Source organism: Mustela nivalis (genome assembly GCF_964662115.1).
Source record: "Mustela nivalis genome assembly, chromosome: 12".
NCBI classification, from domain to species: Eukaryota; Metazoa; Chordata; class Mammalia; order Carnivora; family Mustelidae; genus Mustela; species Mustela nivalis.
The window spans coordinates 40,147,740-40,172,226 of record NC_139031.1 but is presented as its reverse complement, the minus strand read 5'-3'; the positions used below and the strand labels follow the sequence as shown (position 1 = coordinate 40,172,226).

The 24,487-nt window shown below is 37.7% G+C and overlaps 1 protein-coding gene across 5 annotated transcripts in view; it reads right to left on the bottom strand.

Annotated features, from left to right (window-relative positions):
- Positions 1–1,290: 1,290 nt before the first annotated feature.
- MATCAP2 (microtubule associated tyrosine carboxypeptidase 2) overlaps positions 1,291–24,487 on the bottom strand; it is a 42,043-nt gene continuing 18,846 nt past the window's right edge. For 2 of the 5 annotated variants that reach the window (XM_082693166.1, XM_082693167.1), the window contains 5 exons: positions 13,834–13,977; positions 13,145–13,277; positions 12,315–12,620; positions 9,020–9,117; positions 1,291–4,044 (listed from right to left, as the gene is read on the bottom strand). In XM_082693166.1, coding sequence (XP_082549292.1) covers positions 3,883–4,044; positions 9,020–9,117; positions 12,315–12,620; positions 13,145–13,277; positions 13,834–13,977 — 843 coding nt within the window. In that variant the 3' untranslated portion in view covers positions 1,291–3,882. Of the gene's footprint in view, positions 4,045–9,019; positions 9,118–12,314; positions 12,621–13,144; positions 13,278–13,833; positions 13,978–15,958; positions 16,123–24,487 lie in introns of all 5 variants that reach the window. The other 3 variants (XM_082693169.1, XM_082693168.1, XM_082693170.1) reach the window with 3 other exon arrangements.

The window sequence follows — 24,487 nt, the reverse complement described above, 5'->3', positions numbered from 1 at the left end:
CAAATGTTGGAAGATGCAGAGAAAGGGGAAGCCTCTTACACTGTTAGTGGGAATGCAAGTTGGTAGAGCCACTTTGGAAAACAGTATGGAGATTCCTCAAAAAGTTAAAAATAGAGCAATCCTATGATCCAGCAATTGAACTACTGGGTATTTACCCCAAAGACATAGATGTTGTGAAAAGAAGGGGCACATCGACCCCCCACGTTCATTGGAGCAACGTCCATAAATATTATGGAGATTCATCCTCCCCATTCGTGGGCTCCCCAGTGTAAGTCTGTTTTCCACCCTTCTCTAAGCCACTAGCTCCCTCCCCACAGTGGAGGGTCATTGTCTGTTTTGCTCCCAGACTGCACTGTTGCCTTTCCTACCTTCACTGATGTGGCCCCTTCCTAGCACTTAGTAGTGGAGTTTGTTCTGCCAGTCTTTGGGCCATTTTCTGGTAAGAATTTCATTTCATCATTTCATTCTGATGCAAATGTTACCTATGTACTTGCTGCTTTTAAGATTTTTTGATTTTTGGTAGCTTTTAAATAATGTTTCTCAGAGAAGTTTTTGGAGATTTTTTGGTAACCTAGGAGTTTCATGAACATGGATATCCAAATTTCTCCTCGGATTTGGGAAGTGTTTAGCCTTATTTTTTTTTAAATAAGCTTTCTTTTCCCTTCTCCCTCTCTTCTCTGCAAGTCCAATAATTTGCAAATTATTTCTTTTGATTGTATCCTAGAGATCACATAGACTTTCATCACTTTCATTTTTTTCTTTGTTCTCCCTTGACTGGATAATTTCAAAATTCCCATCCTCGTATTTTTTTGCTTGATCCTTTGGTGTTGGTGCTATTATATTCATTTCATTCATTGTATTCTTCTATTCCAGAGTATGCTTTTGTTCTTTTTATGATATCTCTTTATTAAGCTGCTCATTTTTTCATGTATTGTTTTCTTGATTTCATTAAATTGTCTGTATTCTTGTACCTCATTGAGCTTCCTTAAAACAGATACTTTGAATTCCTTATCAGGTAAACAGCTCTCTATGACTTTGGGTTTAGTTACTAGATTATCATAATCTTTTAGTGGTGTCATGTTTCCTTGATTTCTCAAGTTCCTTAGAGTTTTGAATCGTTGTCTTTGTATTTAAGTAAATTAAGATGAAATTATCCCTCTCTCCTTTTCCCTTCACCCATGAGAGTATAAGCTGAACTAATTAGGAGAAAGGTGGAATATGGTAAATTTAGTATTTCCTTATAAACAAGGATATTAGAAGACAAACATAATCAATAATTACCACCGAATAAAAACACAGAAATACCACAAAAAATATAATTAAGTTTTCAAAGAAGTTTGCATGCATACATAGTCTCATATTTCATTTGAGAACCTCAGCGCTCTTTCTACTACAGCTAAACGTAAAATGCCCAGATATATACAAAACATACAAATTTTAAACATTTTTACAAAGTGAAAGTATAAAGAAATCAAGACTGGATTTATGTCTACAAACAATTTACTCTGAATCCCATCTGATGTGAAAACCTAACAGTTTATCAGACTTTATATTTGATACAACTATATGTTAGAATTACAGTGGACAAAATTGATAAAATCCTAATCCTCAATAGCCTATATTAAAAACTATTAAAATTAATGCAACCTTCAACTATTCTAAGTACTGTTGATATAATTTTCAATTTATTAAAACTTCAATTTTAAGGGAACAAAACTCACCTTAATGCTATTTCAGGAAAGAGAATAAACATTAATTAAATCTTTCCCAACTTTTAAAGCTTTGAGTACTTTAAGTATTCTGCTAATCTGGACTATTTTTGGTTCATTGCTAACTTTTAAAAGATCTTAAGACAACCAATGTGATTGAAGGTCTGTTTTTTGTTTGTCTGGATAGCACTGTTTTTTTTTTTTTGTCTTTATACCAAAGCAATAAGGCAAGAAAGTATTTCTTTTTCCGAATCAGATAGAGAATATCCATTTTTAAAATTCAGGGACTAGAATCATTGTAAATAATCCTACCAACAACAGGATATTAAGGCTTCTGTGATTTTCCTTTACATTTAAACCATAACGTAAGAGTAACAGTGTTATTGCCTACAAATGTTGAATTTTTAAGCATGTGGGGTTTAAATCACAGGACATAAATATTGTCATTTCTGTCTATTTCAATTCCAGTTAACAAAACACCATTTTCACAATCATCTTGGATAAGTTTGAAAAATGCTACACCAAAGCTGAAACTGGATGACTCTGCTACAAGGAAATATGCTTGAGGGGTCAAGAGTGTTTTCCAGTACCTGGTTAGTGTTGGCACAATGTGCCCAAAGCCTGCACAGAGATCCAGAGACCACACTCCAGCCATCAGGACACGTTTGTGGGTGCCTTTAATGGTCCAAAGAGCCTGGCCTGCTACTTACCAAAGGTGAGATGTATGGCTTTCAAGAATTACCAGGTGCCAGTCAGAATACATTCTGTTTGCGGCAACATTCTTCGAGGCAAGCCCTTCTAGATATGTGGATGAGAAAAATCACATAACCTAGCCTGCAGAAGACTTCCTATAATCCTTTCCTAGCATGAATGTAGACCAGGCTTTGCAGTAGGCATCTACCAGTGTTAGCACCATATTTAAGCCTGAACTGAGGTAAAGATGAACTCTGATAGTTTTGGGTAAAAATTACAGTAGCAATTTTGAATGGGTGTTTACAGCAGTGCTCTTCCTGATCATTAAAATGTTGTTTGAAGAATCATTGGATCCCAAGTATATATATCCAATATATATCAAAATTGTTAAGTTAATAAAGAGCTAGGTGTGTAAGCTTTTAACAGAGAAAATGCAGCAAAACAGAATTCTGATTTTTGAAAGCAAACTAGGTTATTGTTGGATTGATGAAGTCAAAGATTTTCACAAAATATACTGAGCCAACATGACCGGGCCAGTTTATCAAACAGCAATGTCTAGGAATTCCACTCTCCAGCGCACGGTGAAGTCTATGGTAGATACTACACAGTCAATATCCAGTGCCTATAGGAGCTATATTAGTCGATTTGTGTCTTGCTAGTTGCTCCATTTAATAAAAAGCTGAGTAGCTTCTCTCTTCCCCAACTATTTTAATCTATGTAGACAAACCTCTCTGGAACTTTTACTTATTTTATATGAAGGAATAGGGAGGGAAAGACCCTAAAACTTAAAATCTTGAAGGGAAAATCTAAAACTTAAAATATAGCAAATAAAGTTTAGTTAAGAAATAATTGAAAATGAGGTAATTCTCTTAGTTCCTATAAACTGATAAGGTGAAGCAATATGGAAAAGAACTAATGAAAACTTTTCAAACTACTTTCCCCCTCTCTTTAACATTACTTAACATCGAAGAGAAATAAGAAATCTTAAATACAGCTACATTTGGGGAGCATAACAAAACTAATTTTTCAAAGGAGAATTACCATTATTTATAAAATAAAATATAATCTTGGGAGTCTGAATTCCAGTGTTCTATCTCTATAGTCGGGGCTAGTCTTGGTGTTCAGGCAGAAGCACCAAGGAGCAATGCCCACTGCCCAGACAGCCTATCACTCAATTTGACCAAGATTCTTAAAATAAACAAAACAAAACAAAACAAAAAAACAAAACAAAACAAAAAAACTCACCAGTAGTATTTTCGTTGGACTCTGCTGAGATTCAGATAAAAATAGGAATAACTTTCCCCTGCAGCCTACAGGAACATGTTAAGGAAACAGTTTAAGGTTTGTACTTTTAAAAATTCAGCTGAATACTGCAGATCATTCTACAGAAAAGTCATGTAAACAGTCATTGTTTTATAAATATGCTGGTGCTAATGCACCTAATTGGTTAATAGATTAGCTACATCTGTAAGAATGCTGATTAATATATAAGATCTTTCAGTTCCCTGTCGGTCAGTTCATTCACTTCCATAATTTTCTCTAAATGTTCCATGTATCGGCCATGGTCCTGCAGGAAATGAGGGACCCTCATGTTTTCAGTAACTGCCAATCCTTTCAAGCGATCCACATCTTCATAAGAGACCTGAAAAGAGGAAGATGAGTTCATTTTTAAATATACATAACATCTTCCCTAAGTCTTAAGAAAAAGTTTATGGGGACTCTCCCTCAAATTACTTTAATACCTGCAAAATAACAAAAATCATTGGCTTCCACTCCTTTACCATATTAAATAAGAATGTATTGGGGCACCTGGGTGGATCAGTAGGTCAAGTGTTTAACTTCCTGATTTCAGCTCAGGTTGTGATCTCAGGGTTGTGAGATCAAGCCCCACCTTGGGCTCAGGTACTAGGCATGGAGTCAGCTTGAGATTCTTTCTCTCCTCCCCCACCTCTGCATCCCTACTTTAAAAAAAAAAAAAAAAAAAGAATATATTTATCTGCCTGCTAATACCATGACCATAAAAATACCATGACCATAAAAAAACAAGTCAATACTTAACACTCTATCTTGGACCTATACCCAGTTTGTTTAGAAATTACACAACTAAACTTAATACAGGTATGTGAGAGACTCTAAAACCTAAACAAATGTCCGGACTAAAGCTAAATGAAAGAACCCAGGAAAATTGTGTTTTATGTTAGATTCTCTTTGTGAAAAAGTATGCTATAAAAATGTTTTAATTACTTATATAAGAAGCCAGTCTTTCATAAATATTTACATTGAGTTTATGGATGAAACTCTAAGTTCTATAAATTAACATTGCAACTTTAAATTCCAAAACATGGCTGGCTTTAAAAACTACTGTCTTCTGACCAACACTGTAACCTGATTCAGTAGAGAGGCTTTATTTTATTTTTTTTTTAATATTTTATTTATTTATTTGACAGAGAGAGATCACAAATAGGCAGAGAGGCAGCAGAGAGAGAGGAGGAAGCAGGCCCCCCGCTGAGCAGAGAGCCCGATGCGGGGCTCGATCCAGGACCCTGAGATCATGACCTGAGCCGAAGGCAGCGGCTTAACCCACTGAGCCACCCAGGCGCCCCAGTAGAGAGGCTTTAAATAAAGAAATCATGTTCATTTATATTTTCATAAGTTTTAATTTTTTTAAAGATTTATCTACTAGGGAACACGCACAAGCAGGAGGAGGGGCAGAGGGAGAAGCAGACTCCCCACCTAGCAGGGAGCCAACATGGGGCTCAATCCCAGGACGCCAGGACAATGAACTGAGCCAAAGGCAGACACTTAACAATTGAACCACTCAGGTACCCCTTAAGTTTTAATTTTTAAGTTATTGAAATTATGTTATTATTTATACCAAAAAGTGTAATGAAAATAGATTTGTTGTTGATACTGGTGTGGCTTAGTATTTTTTTTTTCTTCCTTCCGTGACTGAGGAGACCTGTCCATAAATATGTCCAAGAGATAGCAGCCTAGGTTTCCTTTTAGGTTTTTGGTGTTTAATCCATGTTTAGTTTAATGGTGGTACAGTTTCATTCTTTAGCATGTAGCTGTCCAGTTTTCCCCAGCACCACTTATTGAGGAAGTGTTCTTCACTGTATACTCTGCTTCTGACGGGGATTAAATGATCTAGGCTGTCCTGTTCCACTGATGTATGTATCCATTTTTGTATCAATTCCATACTGTCTCAATTACTATAGCTCTGCAGTATATCTTGAAATCTTGGGTTTTTATACTTCTAGCTTGGTTCTTGTTTATTTAGATGGCTTTGCTATTTGACATTATTTGTGGTTCCATATGAATTTTAGGATTATTTATTCTAGTTCTGTGAAAAATGCTTCTGGTATTTGGATTGGGATTGCACTGAATCTGCAGATTGCTTTGAGTAGTATGAACATAATTAAATTAATTCTTCCAATCCAAGAGCACAGTGTATCTTCCTACTTGTTAGTGTCATTTTCAATTTCCTTCATTAATGTCTCCTAGTTTTCAGAATATAGGTCTTTCATCTCCTTGGTTAATTTACTTCTAGGTATTTTATGCTTTTAGTACAGTAAGTGGAACTGTTTTCTTAATTTCTCTTTCTGCTTTGTTATTATTGTATAGAAATGCAATAGATTCCTATATATTTTGTATCCTGTAACTTTACTGAATTCATTTATTCTAATAGTCTTTTGGTGGAGTTCTTAGGGTTTTTTTTTTTGTTTTTTTTTTTTTTTTAAATATATAGTATCAGGTCATTTGTAAATACTGATGGTTTTACTTCTTACTAATGTGGGTGCCTTTTATTTCTTTTTCCTGTCTGGCTGCTGCAGCTTTTAGGACTTTTAGGACTATGTTGAATAAAAATGGTAAGAATGGACATCTTTGTCTTATTCCTGATCTTAGGGGTTTTGAAAAGCTTTCAGTTTTTTCATTGCTGGCTGTTGGGTTTTAATTTATGGCCTTTATTAGGTTGAGGTATGTTCCCTCTAAGCCTACTTTGTCAAGGGTTTTTATTATGAATGGATGTTGTATTCTGTCAAATGTTTTTTCTTCATCTATTGAAATGATACGGTTTTTATTCTCTTATTGATGTGATATATCATGACAGATTTGCAAATACTGAACCACCCTTGCATCTTAGGAATAACCCCACCTACTCATGGTCAGTGATCCTTTTAGTGTATTACTGAATTCAGTTTGAGTATTTTATTTAGGATTTCTACATCTATGTTCATCAGAAATATTTTTTTGGGGCGCCTGGGTGGCTCAGTGGGTTAAGCCGCTGCCTTCAGCTCAGGTCATGATCTCAGGGTCCTGGGATCGAGTCCCGCATCGGGCTCTCTGCTGGGTGGGGAGCCTGCTTCCTCCTCTCTCTCTCTCTGCCTGCCTCTCTGCCTACTTGTGATCTCTCTCTGTCAAATAAATAAATAAAATCTTTAAAAAAAAAATACTTTTTTTTTTTTTTTTTTGGTAGAGACTCTGTCTGGTTTTAGTTTTAGTATCAGGCTAATGTTGGCCTTGCAGAATGAATTTGGGAATTTTCCTTCTTCTATTTTTTTGGAAGAGTTTGAGAATTATATTTACTCTTCTTTAATTATTTGGTAGAATTCATCCATGAAGCCATATGGTCCTAGCTGTTGGGCATTTTGTTTTTTGGGAAATTCATTTATTACTGATTCAGTTTCATTACTAGTAAGTAATCTATTCAAATTCTCTAATTCTGGGGCGCCTGGGTGGCTCAGTGGGTTAAATCCTCTGCCTTTAGCCAGGTCATGATCTCAGGGTCCTGGGATTGAGCCCTGCATAGCTCGCTGCTCAGCAGGGAGCTTGCTTCCTCCTCTCTCTCTACTGCCTTTATGCCTACTTGGGATCTCTGTCAAATAAATAAAATCTTTAAAAAGATTCTCTACTTCTAGAAAGCAGCTGAGGGATCTCGGGGTTCAGGGACCTTCCCTTGTTTGTAAGCTCCACCATCCCTACACTACCTCGTGAATCCTAGGACATGGCAAGCAGGGGCCATTTTGTGCTGTGTGTGTGTGTGTGAATTAAAGACTGAGTTCCAACAGGGAAAAAAAAAAAAAAGATTCTCTACTTCTTTCTGATTCCATTTTAGAGGATTGCATGTTTCTACTTTCTATTTCTGTAGTATCAGTTATTTCCCCACTTTCACTTCCAGTTTGAGTCCTCTCTTCTTAATCAGTCTGGCGGCTAAAGGTTTATCAATTGTTTTTCTTTAGCAAAACCAGATCCTGGTTTCATTGATCTTTTAGTCTCTAGTTCATTATTTTCCACTCAAATTTTACTTTGTTCTTTTCTAGCTCCTTTAGGTGTAAGGTTAGGTTGTTTGAGATTTTGTTACTTGATGTTGGCCTGTATCACTATAGACATCCTTCTTAGAACTGCTTTTGCTGTGTCCCAAAAGTTTTGGACCATTTTGATTTGTATACCCACTGTTTAGTAGCAGTAATTCTTTCAACCATCCTGAGTTTTGTTTTTTTTTTTAAAGATTTTATTTATTTGACAGAGAGATCACAAGAAGGCAGGAAGACAGACAGAGAGAGGGGGAAGCAGGCTCTCCTGCCAATGCAGGGCTCGATCCCAGGACTCTGGGATCATGACCTGAGCTGAAGGCAGAGGCTTTAACCCACCGAACCACCCAGGTGCTCTAACCATCCCGAGTTTATTATTATAGGAAAGAATGAGTAAACATAATAGATAAAATACTGCAGTTGGTAAACATAATTTTCATTTGAAGAGAAGGGAGACACACATATGGAATGGGAAAAAAGGTGTAAAAAAACTTGCGTGTGTGATGTGAATTAGAACACCCTATGATTTAAAACAAATACATGATTTGCTCACTGGAAAGACACAGAAGCATCAACATTCCAGAAGTAATAAGCACACCTAGTACTTGTTTTCTAAATACCATTTTCACTAAAAGGAATCCAGCCTTCCTTGGAGAAATAATCTTGTCTGAGATTTGAATAAGATGGACCCAGAATATTTTACTTTGCCAGAAAACAGGGTGGCATGTTTTTAAAAACACAGGAGCAGCCACTAGAAGGGATGAATAAAAAAGAACTTAAGTCCATAATAATACTGTTTAAAGGGGGAGTGAAATGTAATAATTTGAAGATCCCTATTTTGCGACACTATTGTAGTTAACGGATATGGGAAAAGATCATCAATGGATGTTAAAACCATTCCTTGCAACGTTGTTAAAGAACAGTACATTCTTAGGTATTACCCCACAGATTACTTAATATAAAAAAGAAAGGTGGGGCGCCTGGGTGGCTCAGTGGATTAAGTCTCTGCCTTCGGCTCAGGTCATGGTCTCAGGGTCCTGGGATCGAGCCCCACATAGGGCTCTCTGCTCAGCAGGAGCCTGTTTCCCCTTCTCTCTCTCTGCCTGCCTCTCTGCCTACTTGTGATTTCTGTCTGTCAAATAAATAAAATCTTTAAAAAAAAAAAAAAGGTACCTTTTATGAGGGAGAGATCTGGCAGTAACTAACAGTAACCACTGGAATCTGAATCTTATTTAATCCTTAAACCAAGCCTAAGGGAATGATGACCTGGTGTGTTCTAGACTACCTGCCACTGGTCTCACTCACCTTGCCCAGGGCAGTCAGTAGATGAAAGTCAATGGTCTCTCTGTACCGGAGAATTTGCAGGATCCCATCCAAGTATACCTGGTCTTTACTAAAGCAGCCTAGAGGAAGACAAGAGCTTTTATTTTCTAATATTTAAAAAAAATTACTAAATAATTGCTACTAACACATTCCCTTTACTGTAGGCATCAGTCCTGAATAAAAATGGTATGGTAAATTAGAATTACCTATCTTCATAATATAAAATGCAAGGTCTTAGGTAGGACCAGGATAATGTGCAGACTGGTAGCTTCCCTTTATGAATTTCTTTTCCCCAGATTCCCATTCCCCATAGTTAAAACATAGTTAAAAATTTTTTTCTAATTATAAAGAAACACTGATCATTTAGGACTCTTCATAACCTGAACTCCCATGTGCAAGGAGTCACTTGGGGCAGCAGGGAGGATGGCTATAGCTCAGTAAGTCTCACGGGGGCAATGTGAAGATGGGAGTTCAGAAACTCAGTTTTTAAAAATACCACCCCTCACCCCATTAAAAACAGATATTGATACTCTTCTTCCATATGAAAACAAGAATTAGAATGAGATTTAAAAATAGAAGAAAATAGGGGCAGCTGGGTGGCTCGGTGGGTTAAGCTTCTGCTTTTGGCTTAGGTCATGATCACGGGGTCCTGGATGGAGTCCTGCATCGGGCTCTCTGCTTGGCAGGGAGCCTGCTTTCCCCCTCTCTCTGTCAAATAAATAAAATCTTTAAAAAAAAATAAAAATAGAAGAAAATATGAAGACAGAAAAAGGAAGAGCTCATGAAATCTGAACTAGTTGAAGTGTTCCACTTACAAAGAAAACTTTTCTCCCATCATGACATAAATTGTGTTAATTTTTATAAAATTCTGCTTTATTAAATGGACTAAAATTGTATTAAGAAATTAATTTTTTCAGTATGCTAATAGCATGGGAATTATGGAAAAAAGGTGGAACATTTTTTCAATGAGGTTCAGATGTCATGAGTTGTTTGCTCCTACTTTTCAGGAGGAATAAAACTGTCCTTATCAGTAAAGACTTACAGGTAGAGAACATGGTATTTGGAAATGGCTTTAAAATACTATAGGAAAGGGGCACCTGGGTGGCTCAATGGGTTAAAGCCTCTGCCTTTGGCTCAGGTCATGATCCCAGAGTCCTGGGATTGAGCCCTGCATTGCACTCTCTGCTCAGTGAGGAGCCTGCTTTCCCCTCTCTCTCTCTGCCTGCTCTCTGCCTACTTGTGATCTCTGCTTATCAAATAATAAATCTTAAAAAAATACTATAGCAAAATAGGAACTTAGAAGAATAGATGATTTGGGGAAATCCAAATATTATGTATTAGTTAAGATTGTTGAATTTATGCTCACTTTCATAAGTGTGATAATAATATTGTATTAGAAAAATGTATTCTTAGGAGATGCATGCTCAGGGCTTCAGAAATAAAAGAGCAAGTGTACAGTGTACTTTTAAAAAGTCACAGAACATTATTAAGTAAGTGAAAGACAACCCACAGAAGAGAAAATATTTGTAAATCATAAGAGCTTCATAACTAGAATATACAAAGAACACCTACAACTCAATAATAAAAAGACAAATAACCCAATTAAAAATGGACAAAGGGTCTATTTAGATCCCTTCTCTACATAAAATATGCAATGAATGCACATGAAAAGATGCTCAACATGATTAGTCATCAGGGAAACCCAAATCAAAACCCCAATGACAAAGGACTCACAGGGAAGATGGTTGAGAAAGGATCCTAAGCTCACCTTGTCCCAGGTAGACCTAGTTATGAATACCCATGTCATTGTAAATACCCAACAGAAAACAACCAGCAGATTGGCAGAACAGACTCTCCACAGCTAAATGTAGAGAAGAGGTCACACTGAAAAGGGTGGACAGGGCAGAGGTGTGGTCAGAAACCAAACTGACCCAGAAGACTATCCTCAGGAGAGGACACCGTAAGGATGGGGAAGGGTGAGAGGAATATTGCAAGCAAAGAGAAAGGAGAGGAGCAGACCCTATAACACCCACCCCAAACATAAGGGACCCACACTGCAGAAACAAATCCCTATAACGTTTGGCTTTGAAAGGCAGAGGGACTTATCTTCATGAGTTCTTATAGTTAGTGGGGCTTAATACGAAGAACTTTAAAAATCACCAAGCTTAGATTTGGGGGAGCCAGGGAGCAAGAGGAAATCGAATCCTTGCCCTTAAAGAGACAGCATAACAAACAGCCCCACTGAGATACAGCATAGCAGCAACTTTAGGTAGGGTATATGAGAAGGAGATTTATGTTTACTAATCTCAGAATATGTGCTGGAGGAGCAGGGATCTTCAGGAGACTCCTCTAAGAACAAAAGAGCTGACAGGTGCCATTCCTCTCCCTGCCCCAGCCTAGATACATAGAAACGGGAAAGAACAAGCATACTCTCCACCTAGCTTGTCAACAGCATACCCTGCTCTCTTAGCCTATCCTTGCAGGAGTTCTCCAAAGCAGCTGCAGGTCTCCTCACACAGACCCTTCACACAGCACATCCTACCCCTGCAATCTCCTGTGGATCCACCCCCTCCAACCTGGCCTCCACAGGAGTTTTCCCAGACAGCTTTAGATCCCCTCTAGCAGACCACTGTGGATCTTGCTGGCCCCGCATGCCCAGCCCCAAATACACAGCACTACAGAAGCTCTTCTTCATAAGGCCACTCTTCTAAAGAGCAGGAGACAGATGCAGCTGAATTTTCTAACACAGATAGAGTCAGAAAAAACTGGGAAGACAGAGGATATGTCCCAAATAAAAGAACCAGACAAACTTAGAGCCAGAGAGCTCAACAAAACTGTTTACGCAGTATGCCTGACAGAGAATTTAATGGTCAAAGAGAACATTAGACAGTGGTGATAGCTGCACAACTCCATGAATATTCTAAAAACCACTGAGCTATATATTTTAATGGGCAAACTGTAGGTCAAGTGAAGTAGAGCTGTTTTTAAAATGAGAGCAAGAAAAAGAACTGGCAAAATGTTAATAATTGGTGAATCTAGAGGATGGGTAATATGAGTGTTAATTCTATCATTTCCATATTTGTATAGGCTTGAAATTTTTCAAAATGATAACTGAATAAAGAATGCTAACAAAATATGGTTTGGGAAGACTAGCATTGACCTCAAGTAACAACGGTTTAATTATTCACTAGTGAGTGATTTCTCTGGTGGATGAGGATGTAATTGAAATCAACAGACAACTGACCATAAGGCAAACACACAATCAAGGGACACCCACCTGGTTTAGAAGTATCAGTCCATCCCCTCTTGGCTCGTACACAATAATCCCATCTTGTATTGGGGTCCTTGACAAACTTTCCAATATCTTTGAAGAGTTCGCAAAAAGACATTTGGCTGGCTCGATAAACAGTGTAGTAGAGGAGGGCCGCCCTCCATAAAAAGGGGTCTTTTCTAAAAAGGACGCTGTGAATACTTGCCAGTCCTTCCTCTGTGGGATTGTTTGGCTTTAGCTCATGTTTTTTACGACCAGTCCAACTGTTCCATGGCTGCTGAAGGTTGTTAATACCTCGAAAATAATGTGTGCCTATGGAGAAGAAAAGGCATGTGAAAAACGAGAAATGACATTTTAATTCTTTTCCACAAAAGATTCTACCAACAGTTCTAAAACCAAATTGATGTGTACCTATGAATCAAAACAAAGTGGAAAATGACCTGACCCTAAAGCTTTTTGAAGGAGGTACTCTTGCCTTCAAAAGGATTGCATGTATCATTCAAAGAAGTGTTTTTTGTACAAATTTTGTACAATTTATTTTCTTAAAGGGAAGAATCAGAGACTTGATATCTGAAAGGAATCCAGCATTCAGTTCCATTTCCCTTGGTTTCAGAAACACAGGTGAACTGAAATCCAGGAGTTAATCCAAGCTCAATACAGCTACATGGTACTGAAAAAATCTAATCTGAACTGAGACATTAATATCTTAGCTCAAATGAAAACTAACAATTTCATTACCTTTCGCCAAATACTGCTAAGAAAAAAACCATTATAAAAAGGTTTCTTTGCAGCTGATTTCTGATATTATAAGTGAACAAATGAAGGGCTACCCCTACCTATTTCATGCCTCAGCATTCCCTCCAGCCAGTGCTCACGTGCTGTGGAAACATTAATGGTCAGTGTTGGGCACCCATTTACCACTGTCATTGAAGCTCGGGAAAGCAGATCTTCAGTGAGATGAACTACAATCTAAGAAGAGGACACAAATACATTTATATAAAACAAAATGTAGAGGCTGGGGAGAGGAAGCTTTCACAGGAAACAAGAGACCCATAAACCAGTACATTTTTATTTCCAATTTGAATCTCCCGATACCAAGATGATGATAATTACTTCTGACCCTTCCACTTCTAAGCATGGGCAACCCAAGAGCCTTTCCTGGAATGAAGAAAAGTAGAGGGCTATACTGAGGAAGCAGTGCCCTGTTGTGCTCTCAAATACAGACCCCCCGACCCCGGCCCCAGTTAAAATGATGCAAAGGATGGTACACAAGCCAGAGACCACTTCACTGCTTGGTCATTCTGAACGGGCTGCTAATAAGAGGAGGCCACTGAGGCAAATTGCTTCATTATAATTTTCATTAAAAAATTCCCATAATCCCATAGGCTATACAGAAAGGGTAGTATAAGTAAAGAAAAACATAATGAAGTTGAACACAACAATTCAATATAGTGAGATCTCTGGGTGACTAATTTAATGAGCAGTTAAAATGCCAACAGCATCTCGTGTCACTCCCGATTCATACCTCACCCAGGCAGCCTTCTTTCATCATGTACTTCCGAACATGACTCCAGATTCGAGTTTTAGATAGCAGGCTGCCACCAGTGGCCTGCTCAAATTTTTCATAACTTCCATATTTCTGTAAAGTCAGTTCCATAATATTGATGGACTGTAAAAAACAAACAGGGATAATGAAAATAAATAATCTCTTATTACTTGGAGATGAGTAATAAGCCAGTTATATTCTTAGGGATCATGACCTGTGCTGTGTTTATTGACTTCCAAATGAAACTGCAAGGGAGGTACCATATCTAATTCTAAACAGCTTTCACTCATTGTCACAAATTTTTACAAACATCTCTACTTACAAATCCTCTTTCCCTTCACAGCCTAAGAGTTAAAGGTACTAGTGTTGTCATTTGACAGGCTGAGAAGGCAAGGCAGAGGGGCTCCTTGGCTTCTCTAAGACCATCTGGTGGTCTGGCAGGAGAACTCAGAACGGAAGGTATGTCTCCAGATTAATCACTAAATTACAACTGCCATTTAGATAAAGAGAAAAATAGCCCAAGTTTTAAGAACACTCAAAAGAAATAGCCATTCTTCTCTGATAATCTTATAAATCTAAAGTTTTCCAGGGCTCGTCTTTCAAATAAAACAGTCTCAACATTACTAAAAACACTTTTATCTTTCATTCAGGGCAGGGTACTACCTACTACTCCTTCTTTATAAATTTTTACATCAAAAGAATATGAAAGTTGAGATCTAAATACAAATATACAAAAAGGAAGACTTAAAAAAGCTAGAGATCACCAGTATCTTGGGAAAGCCACAAGGAAGGAAAACATAAGGAAAATGATCTTTAAAAAATCTTTTGGGAAAGAAGCTAGAAAATCCATTTTATGATGTCTAGTTTTTGGATTACTGTCAGACAAGAAAAGATTTTCCAAACAAGAAGCTTTAGAGTCAGACTAACTTCTTGTGTTGATGTTCCAGTTCTGTCCCTGCTCTGGCTCTGTGACCACAGGCAAGTCATTTAACTTTTTACCAAGCCTTTCATTTTTAAATGGAGTAACAATAATAATGTCTACTTCATAGTTTTGTTCAAAAAATTTAGTCAATCTTTGTATAGCACAGCGTCTGGGGCCTAATAAGTCATCAGTACCTGTCAGTTATTACTACATCATTGTTGTCATCGGTACATTCATTCTTTCTAAATGCCACCACTGTAGATAGTATGCCCAACACAAAAACTAGAAAAACTCACACGCTACAATTCAACATCTATTTTCCTGTTGGAAAAATATGTATTACTAATAAACAAGGCATGTGTCATAAAGTTATAACAAGAAATGGCTTCAAAAAGCTTTGACTGGCTTTTGTTCCCAAAACTGTTATCAAAAAGGCAACAATTCAAAGTGTGGTCCAAAGGCTTGCAGCATTGGCTTTATATCTGAGCTGGTTTCAAATGCAGAATTTTACCCCCACCACACCTATTGAATCAGAACAAGATCCCCAGGTGATTGATGTGCATGGTAAAAAGGAGGATCCTGGAGAATTGGAATACAGCACAAAAACCCCAGATGCTAATTATTTATATGACAACTATTGTAATTAAAAGAATAAAAGCTCACAATTAAAAACCCACTTTAGCAGATTAGCAAAGCTTTTTGAATATACCAGTCTAATGATGACTAGTCATCAATGTATCAGAGTGAGAAGAATATGAGAAATCTGGCCCTAATTCCAGGAAAGACAGAAGTGGTACATTCTATATTGGACTATTATTTAGACCTAAAAAAGGTTAAGGAAATATATTATAACCTGGAATTACAGGTTTTTAAGTATTTACTTAATTTCAGATAAAAATAGCTTTTCTAGCTTATGCTTACTCACAAGAAAAAATGTTATTTGATTACTATGTAGTCCCCCCTTATCTGCAGAGGATATGTTCTAAGAGCTCAGTGGACGCCTGAAATTGCACTGAGTACCAAACCCTATGTGCACTATGTTTTTCCTATACAAACACACCTATGATAAAGTTTAATTTATAAACCAGGTATAGTAAGAAGCTAACAATAATAATAACACAATAGAACATTTATACCACTATACTATAATATGAATGTGGTCTCTCTCTCAAAATATCTTACCGAACTATACTCACTCTTCTTGTGATGATGTGAGATGGTAAAATGCCTATGTGATAAGATGAAGGGAGGTGAATGACACAGGCAGCATTAGGCTACCACTGACCTTCTGACAGCATGTCAGAAAGAGGATCATCTGCTTCCAGACCAAGGCTGATCTTAGGTAACTGAAACCGCAGATAAGGGGAACTACAGTGTTTATTATGGAAGTTATAAGCAGTTTACAGGATTAATAAAAATTAAATACAGGTGTCCCCTGGTAGTATTAGTAGAAGGCTAGTAAGTATTCATATCCATAATAATTATTCATTCATATTCATAATGGGAAACAAATCTGATACGGAATTTATACTGAGAAAGAACCCTATAAATGTTAGGATGAAACATGCTTGGCAGTTTAACAACATTTAGGCAAACTTTATATCCAGGTACTAAATATTGGATCAAAGAATGAATAAAAATAGTGGGTTTTTTGGGGGGGTTGATTTTTCCTACAAAATGATATACAACAGAACACCACATCCTTCATTTCATCTTGCTTACTGGCATTACAATAGCAACACTACCTGGGAGCTATACTGATGTTCCCCAAAGGTTAGGTTAATATGATGTCATGTGCAATACTTTTCTTTAAAGAGCCTATTTTCAGGGCACCTGGGTGGCTCAGATGGTTAAGTGTCCAGCTTCAGCTCAGGTCATGATCCTGGGGTTCTGGGATCAAGTACCGTGACAGGCTCCCAGGGAGCCTGCTTCTCACTAGCCTTCTGTCCCTTGCCCCCTTGTTCCTAAAAAATAAATCAAAAATCTTAAAAAAAAAATAAAATAAAATGCCTATCTTCTTGTCATCTCTGTTGATTGCTTCATCAGTTTTTCAACTGGTCCAACCTAGACAGATTTGTCAGTGAGCATATAGATCTCCAGTATCCTTCACTGACCTCCAGAAATAACTTCCCAATCTTATCTGCATTGGAATAGCCCCCAGCACAGAGAAAGAAACAGTGGCTAAATTGAGTGGATAAATTCAAGCTTCCCGGGAGAAGTCAGAAATGCTGAGTGGTCACTTCATCAGTGAATATTTTTATGTTACCATTTCTGCTTCTCTATGCAGCCTCAACTGCAGGCTACAAAAATTTTATGAGTATGATTTCAGCTTTGGAAAAAGGAAGGGGCAATAAGCAATTTACGAAGACACAAGGAAACCTGCAAGAATATTCCCAAAGGCTGCTGTTCCTGTTTGGGATGGAGTGATGGACTGCATTGAGGTTTATTATCTGTACTTTTCAGAAGTTTTAAAATTCTTTACAGTATGAATATATTAATGTTATGATCAAGGGGAAAAAGCCATTTTCCTGTTTTACTGAAGTATGACTGACAAAAATATATATGTAGGTCACACCATGTGATGTGTTTTTTAAAGGGGTACAATGTAAATATTTAATATCTGTACACACTATGAAATGATTGCCATAATCAAGTTAATTTGACACAGCTATCACCTCTTGTAATTACCATTTTTTTGTGTATGGTAAAAGCATCTAAAAGTTTAGCAAATTTCAAGTATACAATATAGTATTATTAACTTTAATCATCATACTGTACATTAGTTCCCCAGGACTTACTCAGTTTTTAACTGACAGTTTGTACCCTTTGATCCACATCTCCTCATCCCCCCCCTACCAAAAGTTTGTTTTTGTTTTTAAGAAAAAAGAAGGGAGAAGATCATCCCTTCTCCCTTGAGTTCAGAGACTCCCTATCAATACAACTTGGAGAATCATGCTTTCACAGGCCTCATCCACATGGCTATTTTAAGAAGGAATAAATTTCAAGTAAAATCTCTCTACTACATTATCATTAAAGTTAATCAAAAAACATTTCCCGATATTACATGGTGGGGAATTAAAACAAGAAGTGGCTTAATTATTTTTCTCCAATCATTGCTTTCAATTTGCCATCCAGAATTTCACCTTCCTATCCCTGAATATCAGTTTCTTCAGCTTTCCAGTAATTTTCAAGTATTCAAAAAAAGTCCATTTCAAGCAAACTTAATCCAATTTAAAATGTCAATCACATCTAATTTACAGTTCTTTCCCCTCTCCCAGGACAGGTCTGCCCTGAGGCCTAAAGAACCTTCACTGAGAAAGAAAGGTATAATAGTGAGTGATTCCTTCTCATCCCTCTGCAGTTATCTAGGCCTCTCTTTGTCTTCAGTATACTGAGGGCTGGGAGAAGGAAAGAATAATTCCTATGCAACTGGTTCAGCTGTGTCACCCTTCCTTGACTTAAATGCTGGTGCAAGCCTATCCTAGTCAGCACCTCCACTGCATGGCTCACTGCATACCCATACACTGCATACTGTATACCCATTTTATTAAATATATACAGTCAGTGAAAATTATGCTGACAAAAAGGAAATGCTGACAGTTTTTAATGACATGAGAAGATACAAATATGTAAACAAAAGTATACTAACGTCAGTTATGAACACCATTAGGCATGGGACAAGAAACACTAAATGTGAATAGTGATTATCTGTGGATGATAGAATCATGGGATTTTATTCTCTTCTCGATACTTTTTTTTTTTTTTTTAAGAGGGGTAGAGAGGAGGGGGAGGACAGAAGAAGAGGGAAAGAGTGAATCAATCAGGCTCCACACCTTTCTCCCACTTGCCAGTTAGTTGTTGATATATTTTCTCTGGAGTATTTGTATTAAAAAAAAAAAAAAAAAAGAAAACGTGGGGAAAAGAAAAACTGAAAATTCAAAAATATTTTTCTGTCGTAATTTTTAGGCAGTGCAGATTGCTGCTAGGAAGAGTTGGTATGGCTTGCATTCTTGAGGCCTAATCTTGGAGCAAGCAGCCACTTCGCTCATCCATGAGGAGATCTAGCCCTGATTTATCCATAGACATCCTTACTGTGGCGCCAAAAAAGGGAGCACTTGCCTGGATCGTGGTTGATATATTCAGCTATACAACCCATCAACCACCTCTCACCAAAATGACTAGGAGGAGGGAGACCCAACAGAGGAAAAATTCAGAGACTGTGCCCTCTGAGACAGAATTATTGGATATGGACATAAACAGTATGTCGGAAAGGAATTCAGGGTAACAATCACCCGGGCAATGGCTAGGTTGGAGAAGACCATTAGTGACAACATAGAATCTCTAAGGGCAGAAGTAAGAGCTGATCTGGCAGTACTAAAAAATGCTATCAATGAGATCCAATCTAATCTGAATACTCTTACAGCTAGGGTAACCGAGGCAGAAGATAGAATTAGTGATCTAGAAAACAAACCAATAGTAAAGAAGGATCAGGAGGAGGCCTGGAACAAAAAAGCCATGAAAACAGCATCAGGGAAATGATGTCATGAAACATTCCAATGTCAGAATTATTGGGATTCTTGAGTGGGGTGGAGACAGAGAGAAGACTAGAAGATATAGCTGTAAAAATTCTGTATGAAAATTTCCCTAATCTGGGGAATAGAACAAGTGTTCATGTCCTAGAGGCAGAAAGGACCCCCCCTCAAAGATCAGCGAGTCTAGTAAGACATCCAGACATTTAATTGTGAAATTCACAAATCATAATTTCAGACAAAAGATCTTAAGGGCAACTAGGGGGAAGAGATTCCTTAAATACAGAGGAAGGACCATCAGAATAATGTCAGACCTGTCCAAAGAAACCTGGCAAGCTGGAAAGGGTTGGCAAGACATATTCAGGGCACTAAATGAGAAGAACATGCTGCCAAAAATACTTTATCCAGCAAGGCTGGCATTCAAAATGGATGGAGAGATAAAGAGCTTCCAAGACCAGCAAGGCTTAAAAGATGATGTGATCACCAACCTGGCACTACAAGAAATATTAATGGGGGTTCTATAAAAGAAGAAAGAACCCAAGAGTGACAGAGAAAAGAAATTTACAGAGACAATCTATAGGAAAAAGGACTTCACAGGCAACATGATGTCAATAAAAACTTATCTTTCAATAATCACTTTCAACGTGAACAGCCTAAATGCTCACATAAAACAGCACAGGATTGCAGGCTAGATAAAATGACAGGACCCGTCCATATGCTGTCTACAAGAGACACATTTGGAACCTAAAGATACATGCAGACTGAAAGTGAAGGGATGGAGAACCATTTTTCATGCCAGTGGATCTCAAAAGAAAGCAGGAGTGGCAATTCTCATATCAGATACATTAGATTTTAAGCTAAAGACTAGTCAGAAATACAGAAGGACACTACATCATTCTTAAAGGGTCTATCCACCAAGAAGATCTAACAATTGTAAATGTTTATGCCTTCCCAATAGGGGAGCAGCCAACTACATAAGCCAACTATTAATCAAAATAGTCATATTGATATGAATACATTAATTGTAGGGGATCTTAACACACCACTCTCAGTAATAGACCACCCAAGCAGAAAATCAATAAACAAGGGCTTTGAATGACATATTGGACCAGATGGACCTCATAGATATATACAGAACATTCCATCCTAAAACAACAGAATACTTATTCTTCTCAAGTGCACATGGAACTCTCTTCAGAATAGACCACATACTGGGTGACAAATCAGGGCTTAACTGATACCAAAAGACTGAGATTATTCCTTGCATATTCTCAGACCAAAATGCTTTGAAACTGGAGCTCAACCACAAGAAAATGTTTGGAAGGAATTCAAACACTTGGAAGCTAAAGACCATCCCCTGCTCAAGAATTTTTAGATCAATCAGGAAATCAAAAAGTACTTAAACAATTCATGGAAACCAATGAGAATGAAGACACATAGGTCCAAAACCTATGGGATATAGCAAAGGCAATCCTAAGGGGGAAATACATAGCCAGCCAAGCCTCACTCAAGAAAATTGAATAAACCAACTTTCTTTACACCTTAAAGAACTGGAAAATCAACAACAAATTAAGCCAACACCACATACAAGAAGGGAAATAATCAAGATTAAAGCAGAGATCAATGAGTTAGAAACTAGAGATACAGCAGAACACATCATCGAAACAAGAAGCTGGTTCTTCGGGGCGCCTGGCTGGCTCAGTGGGTTAAAGCCTCTGCCTTCGGCTCAGGTCTTGATCCCAACGTTCTGGGATTGAGCCCTGCATGGGGCTCTCTGCTCGGTGGGGAGCCTGCTTCCTCCTCTCTTTCTCTCTCTGCCTGCTTGTGATCTCTGTCAAATAAATAAATAAAATCTTAAAAAAAAAAAAAAAGGAAGCTGGTTCTTTGAAAGAATCAATAAGATCGATAACTACTGGCCGAACTAATCCAAAAGAAAAGAGAGAGAACCCAAATTAATAAAATTATAGATGAAAGGGGAGAGATCATGACTAACACCAAGGAAATAGAAGTAATCATCAGAAATTATTATCAACAGTTATATGCCAATAAGTTAAGCAACCCAGAAGAAATGGAGGCATTCCTGGAAACCTATAAGCTTCCAACACTGAAACAGGAACAAATTGAAAACCTGAATAGACCAATATCTAGTAAAGAGATTAAAGCAGTGATCAAAAACCTCCCAAAAAATAAGAGCCCAGGACATGACTGATTCCTTGGGAAATTCTGCCAAACATTCAAAGAAATAATACCTATTCTCCTGAAGCTGTTTCAAAAAATAGAAACAGAAGAAAACTTCCAGACTCTTTCTATGAAGACAGCATTATCTCGATCCCCAAACCAGGCAAAGGTTCCATTAAAAAGGAGAATTTCAGACCAATATCCCTGATGAATATGGATGCTAATGTTCTCAACAAGATCCTAGCTAATAGGATCCAACAGTGCATTAAAAACATTACCCACCATGACCAGATGGGACTTATGCATGGGATGCAAGGTGGTTCAACATTCACAAATCAATCAATGTCATAGAACAAATCAATAAGAGAAGAGAGAAGAACCACATGGTCCTCTCAACTGATGCAGAAAAAGCATTTGACAAAATAACAGCATCTGTTCCTGATTAATACTCTTCAAAGTAGGGGGATAGAGGGAACATTCCTCAACTTCATAAAATCTATCTATGAAAAACCCAGAGTGAATATCATTCTCAATGGGGAAAAGCTGACAGCCTTCCCTTTGAGATCAGAAAAATGACAAGGATGCCTACTCTTGCCACTGTTGTTCAACATATACTAGAAGCCCTAGCAACAGCAATCAGACGACAAAAAGAAAAGGTATTCAAATTGGCAAAGAAGAAGTCAAACTCTCTCTCTTTGCAGACAACATGATACTTTATATGGAAAACCTAAGTCTCTACCCCCAAACTACTAGAACTCATACAGCAATTCAGTAATGTGGTGATGTAAAATCAATGCACAGAGATCAGTTGCTTTCTTATACACTAACAATGAAAATATAAGAAAGGGAAATTAGAAAATCAATTCCATTTACTATAATACCAAGAACCGTAAGATACTTTGGAATAAACCTAACTAAGGAGGTAATGGATCAATTTCATGAAAGAAATTGAAGAAGGCACCAAAAAAAAAAAAAAAGAAAAAGAAAAAGAAAAATCATTCCATGCTCATGGATCAGAAGAATAAACACTGTTAAAATGTGTATACTACCCAGAGCAATCTATACTTTCAATGCATCCTGATCAAAATTCCACTGGCATTTTTCAAAGTGCTTGAACAATCAATCCAAAAATTTTTAAGGAACCAGAAAAGACCCTAAATTACTAAGGAAATGCTGAAAAAGAAAAAACAAAGTAGGGGGCATCACATTGCCTGATTTAAGCTTTACTACAAAGCTGTGATCACCAAGACAGCACAAAAACAGACACATAGGGGAAGCAAGATGGCAGAGGAGTAAAAGACTGAAACAACATTAGGTCCTAGGAGTTCGGATAGATAGTTATCAAACCATTCTGAAGACCTACAAACTCAAAAGGAGATAGAGGAGAAGAGGAGCAGCAATTCTAGGAATAGAAAATCGACCACTTTCTGGAAGGCAGGACATGCAGAAAAGTGAATCCAAATAGTCGGGAAGATAGACTGCAGGGAGAGGGGCTGGCTCTAGGCAAGCGGTGGAGCAGCTGAGCACAAAATCAAAACTTTCAGAAGTCTGCTCCACTGAGGGATGTCATTCCAGAGGCTAAGTGGTGGTGGAACTCTCGTGGGGACAGTGTGGGACCCATGGGGTCACAGAAAGCCTGGGGGTGTCTGAGTGTGGCAGAGCTGACAGGTATAGGAGCAGGGAAGCTGGCTACAGAGATGGATCTGAGCAGTGGGCTCTCAGCTCAAGGTTACCTTAAACCATGATCCAAGGCAGAGTTGAGTCACGGCTCTTTGAGCAGGGACCCCATAAGTGGCAGATCTGGAGGATCTGCACAGGGGTGTGTGGCAGGAATCTGCTGGATTGGGAGACTCCAAAGGGGGCCAGGTGCCAAAGATAGAAATGCTCCATCATCAGCCAGGTGAGCACAGAGTGCAGCCGGGGAGATGGGAGGAATTGACTGCTTTTTTCTGAGGGCGCACTGAGGAGTGTGGCCCTGAGCTCTTGGTTCCTCCAATGGGAAGAGTGGGAGGCCGCCATCTTCACTCCATCCTCCAAAGCTGTATGGAAAGCGTTTAGGGAAAAAAAGCTACCGAGAGAAACCCCAGGCAGATTACTTAGCTTGCCCCCTGGCAAGGGCAGTGCAATTCCACCTTGGGCAAAGACATTTGAGAATCACTGCAATGTGCCCCTCCCCCAGAAGATCAGCAAGAACATCCAGCCAAGACCAAGTTCACCAATCAATGAGTACTGCAGAACTTCTGAGCTAGAGGAAAGCAACACCGAATTCATAGCTTTTCTCCCATGATGCTTTAGTCTTGCAAAGTTAAAGTTTTTAAATTTTATTTCTTTCTTATTCTATCCTTGTTAACTTTTCCTCTTTCCTCTTTTAACATTTTTAACTATTTTAACTTATCACTTTTAAAAAGATTTTTTTAAATTTTCATTGTTATAATCATATTTTATCCCTTCATTGTATTTAACATTTTTTGTATACATACAGGGTTTTTTCCTTTAAAATTTTGATAGAATTTCTTCTAGTAGATCAAATTATACCCTAAATCTAGCTCCAGCCTGATCACATTCTCCTCTTTTTATTCCTTTTTCCAACCAACTTGTCAATCCCTTTTTAGAATTGTTTTAAATTTTCATCTTTACAGTCATATTCCATCCCTTCATCGTGTTTACCCTTATGTTTGCATATATATAAGTTTTTCTTTCTTCAAACTTTTGGGAGGTAGTTTCTTCTAAGAGACCAGATTACACCCAAACTCAAATGGGTCGCTCTGTTTTATCCACTGGTCTAAAAAATATATATATACATATAAATATATTTTTTTTAATTTTAAATTTTAATTTATTATTTATTTTTACACACCCCCCCAATATTCTCCCCCCATTTTGGGTTTCTTTCTATTTGGTTAGCGTATATTTTTCTGGGGTCTTTGCCACACTTTAGTATTTTACCCTCTCGTTCATATATTCTTATCTGGATAAAATGACAAAGTGGAAAAACTCATTACAA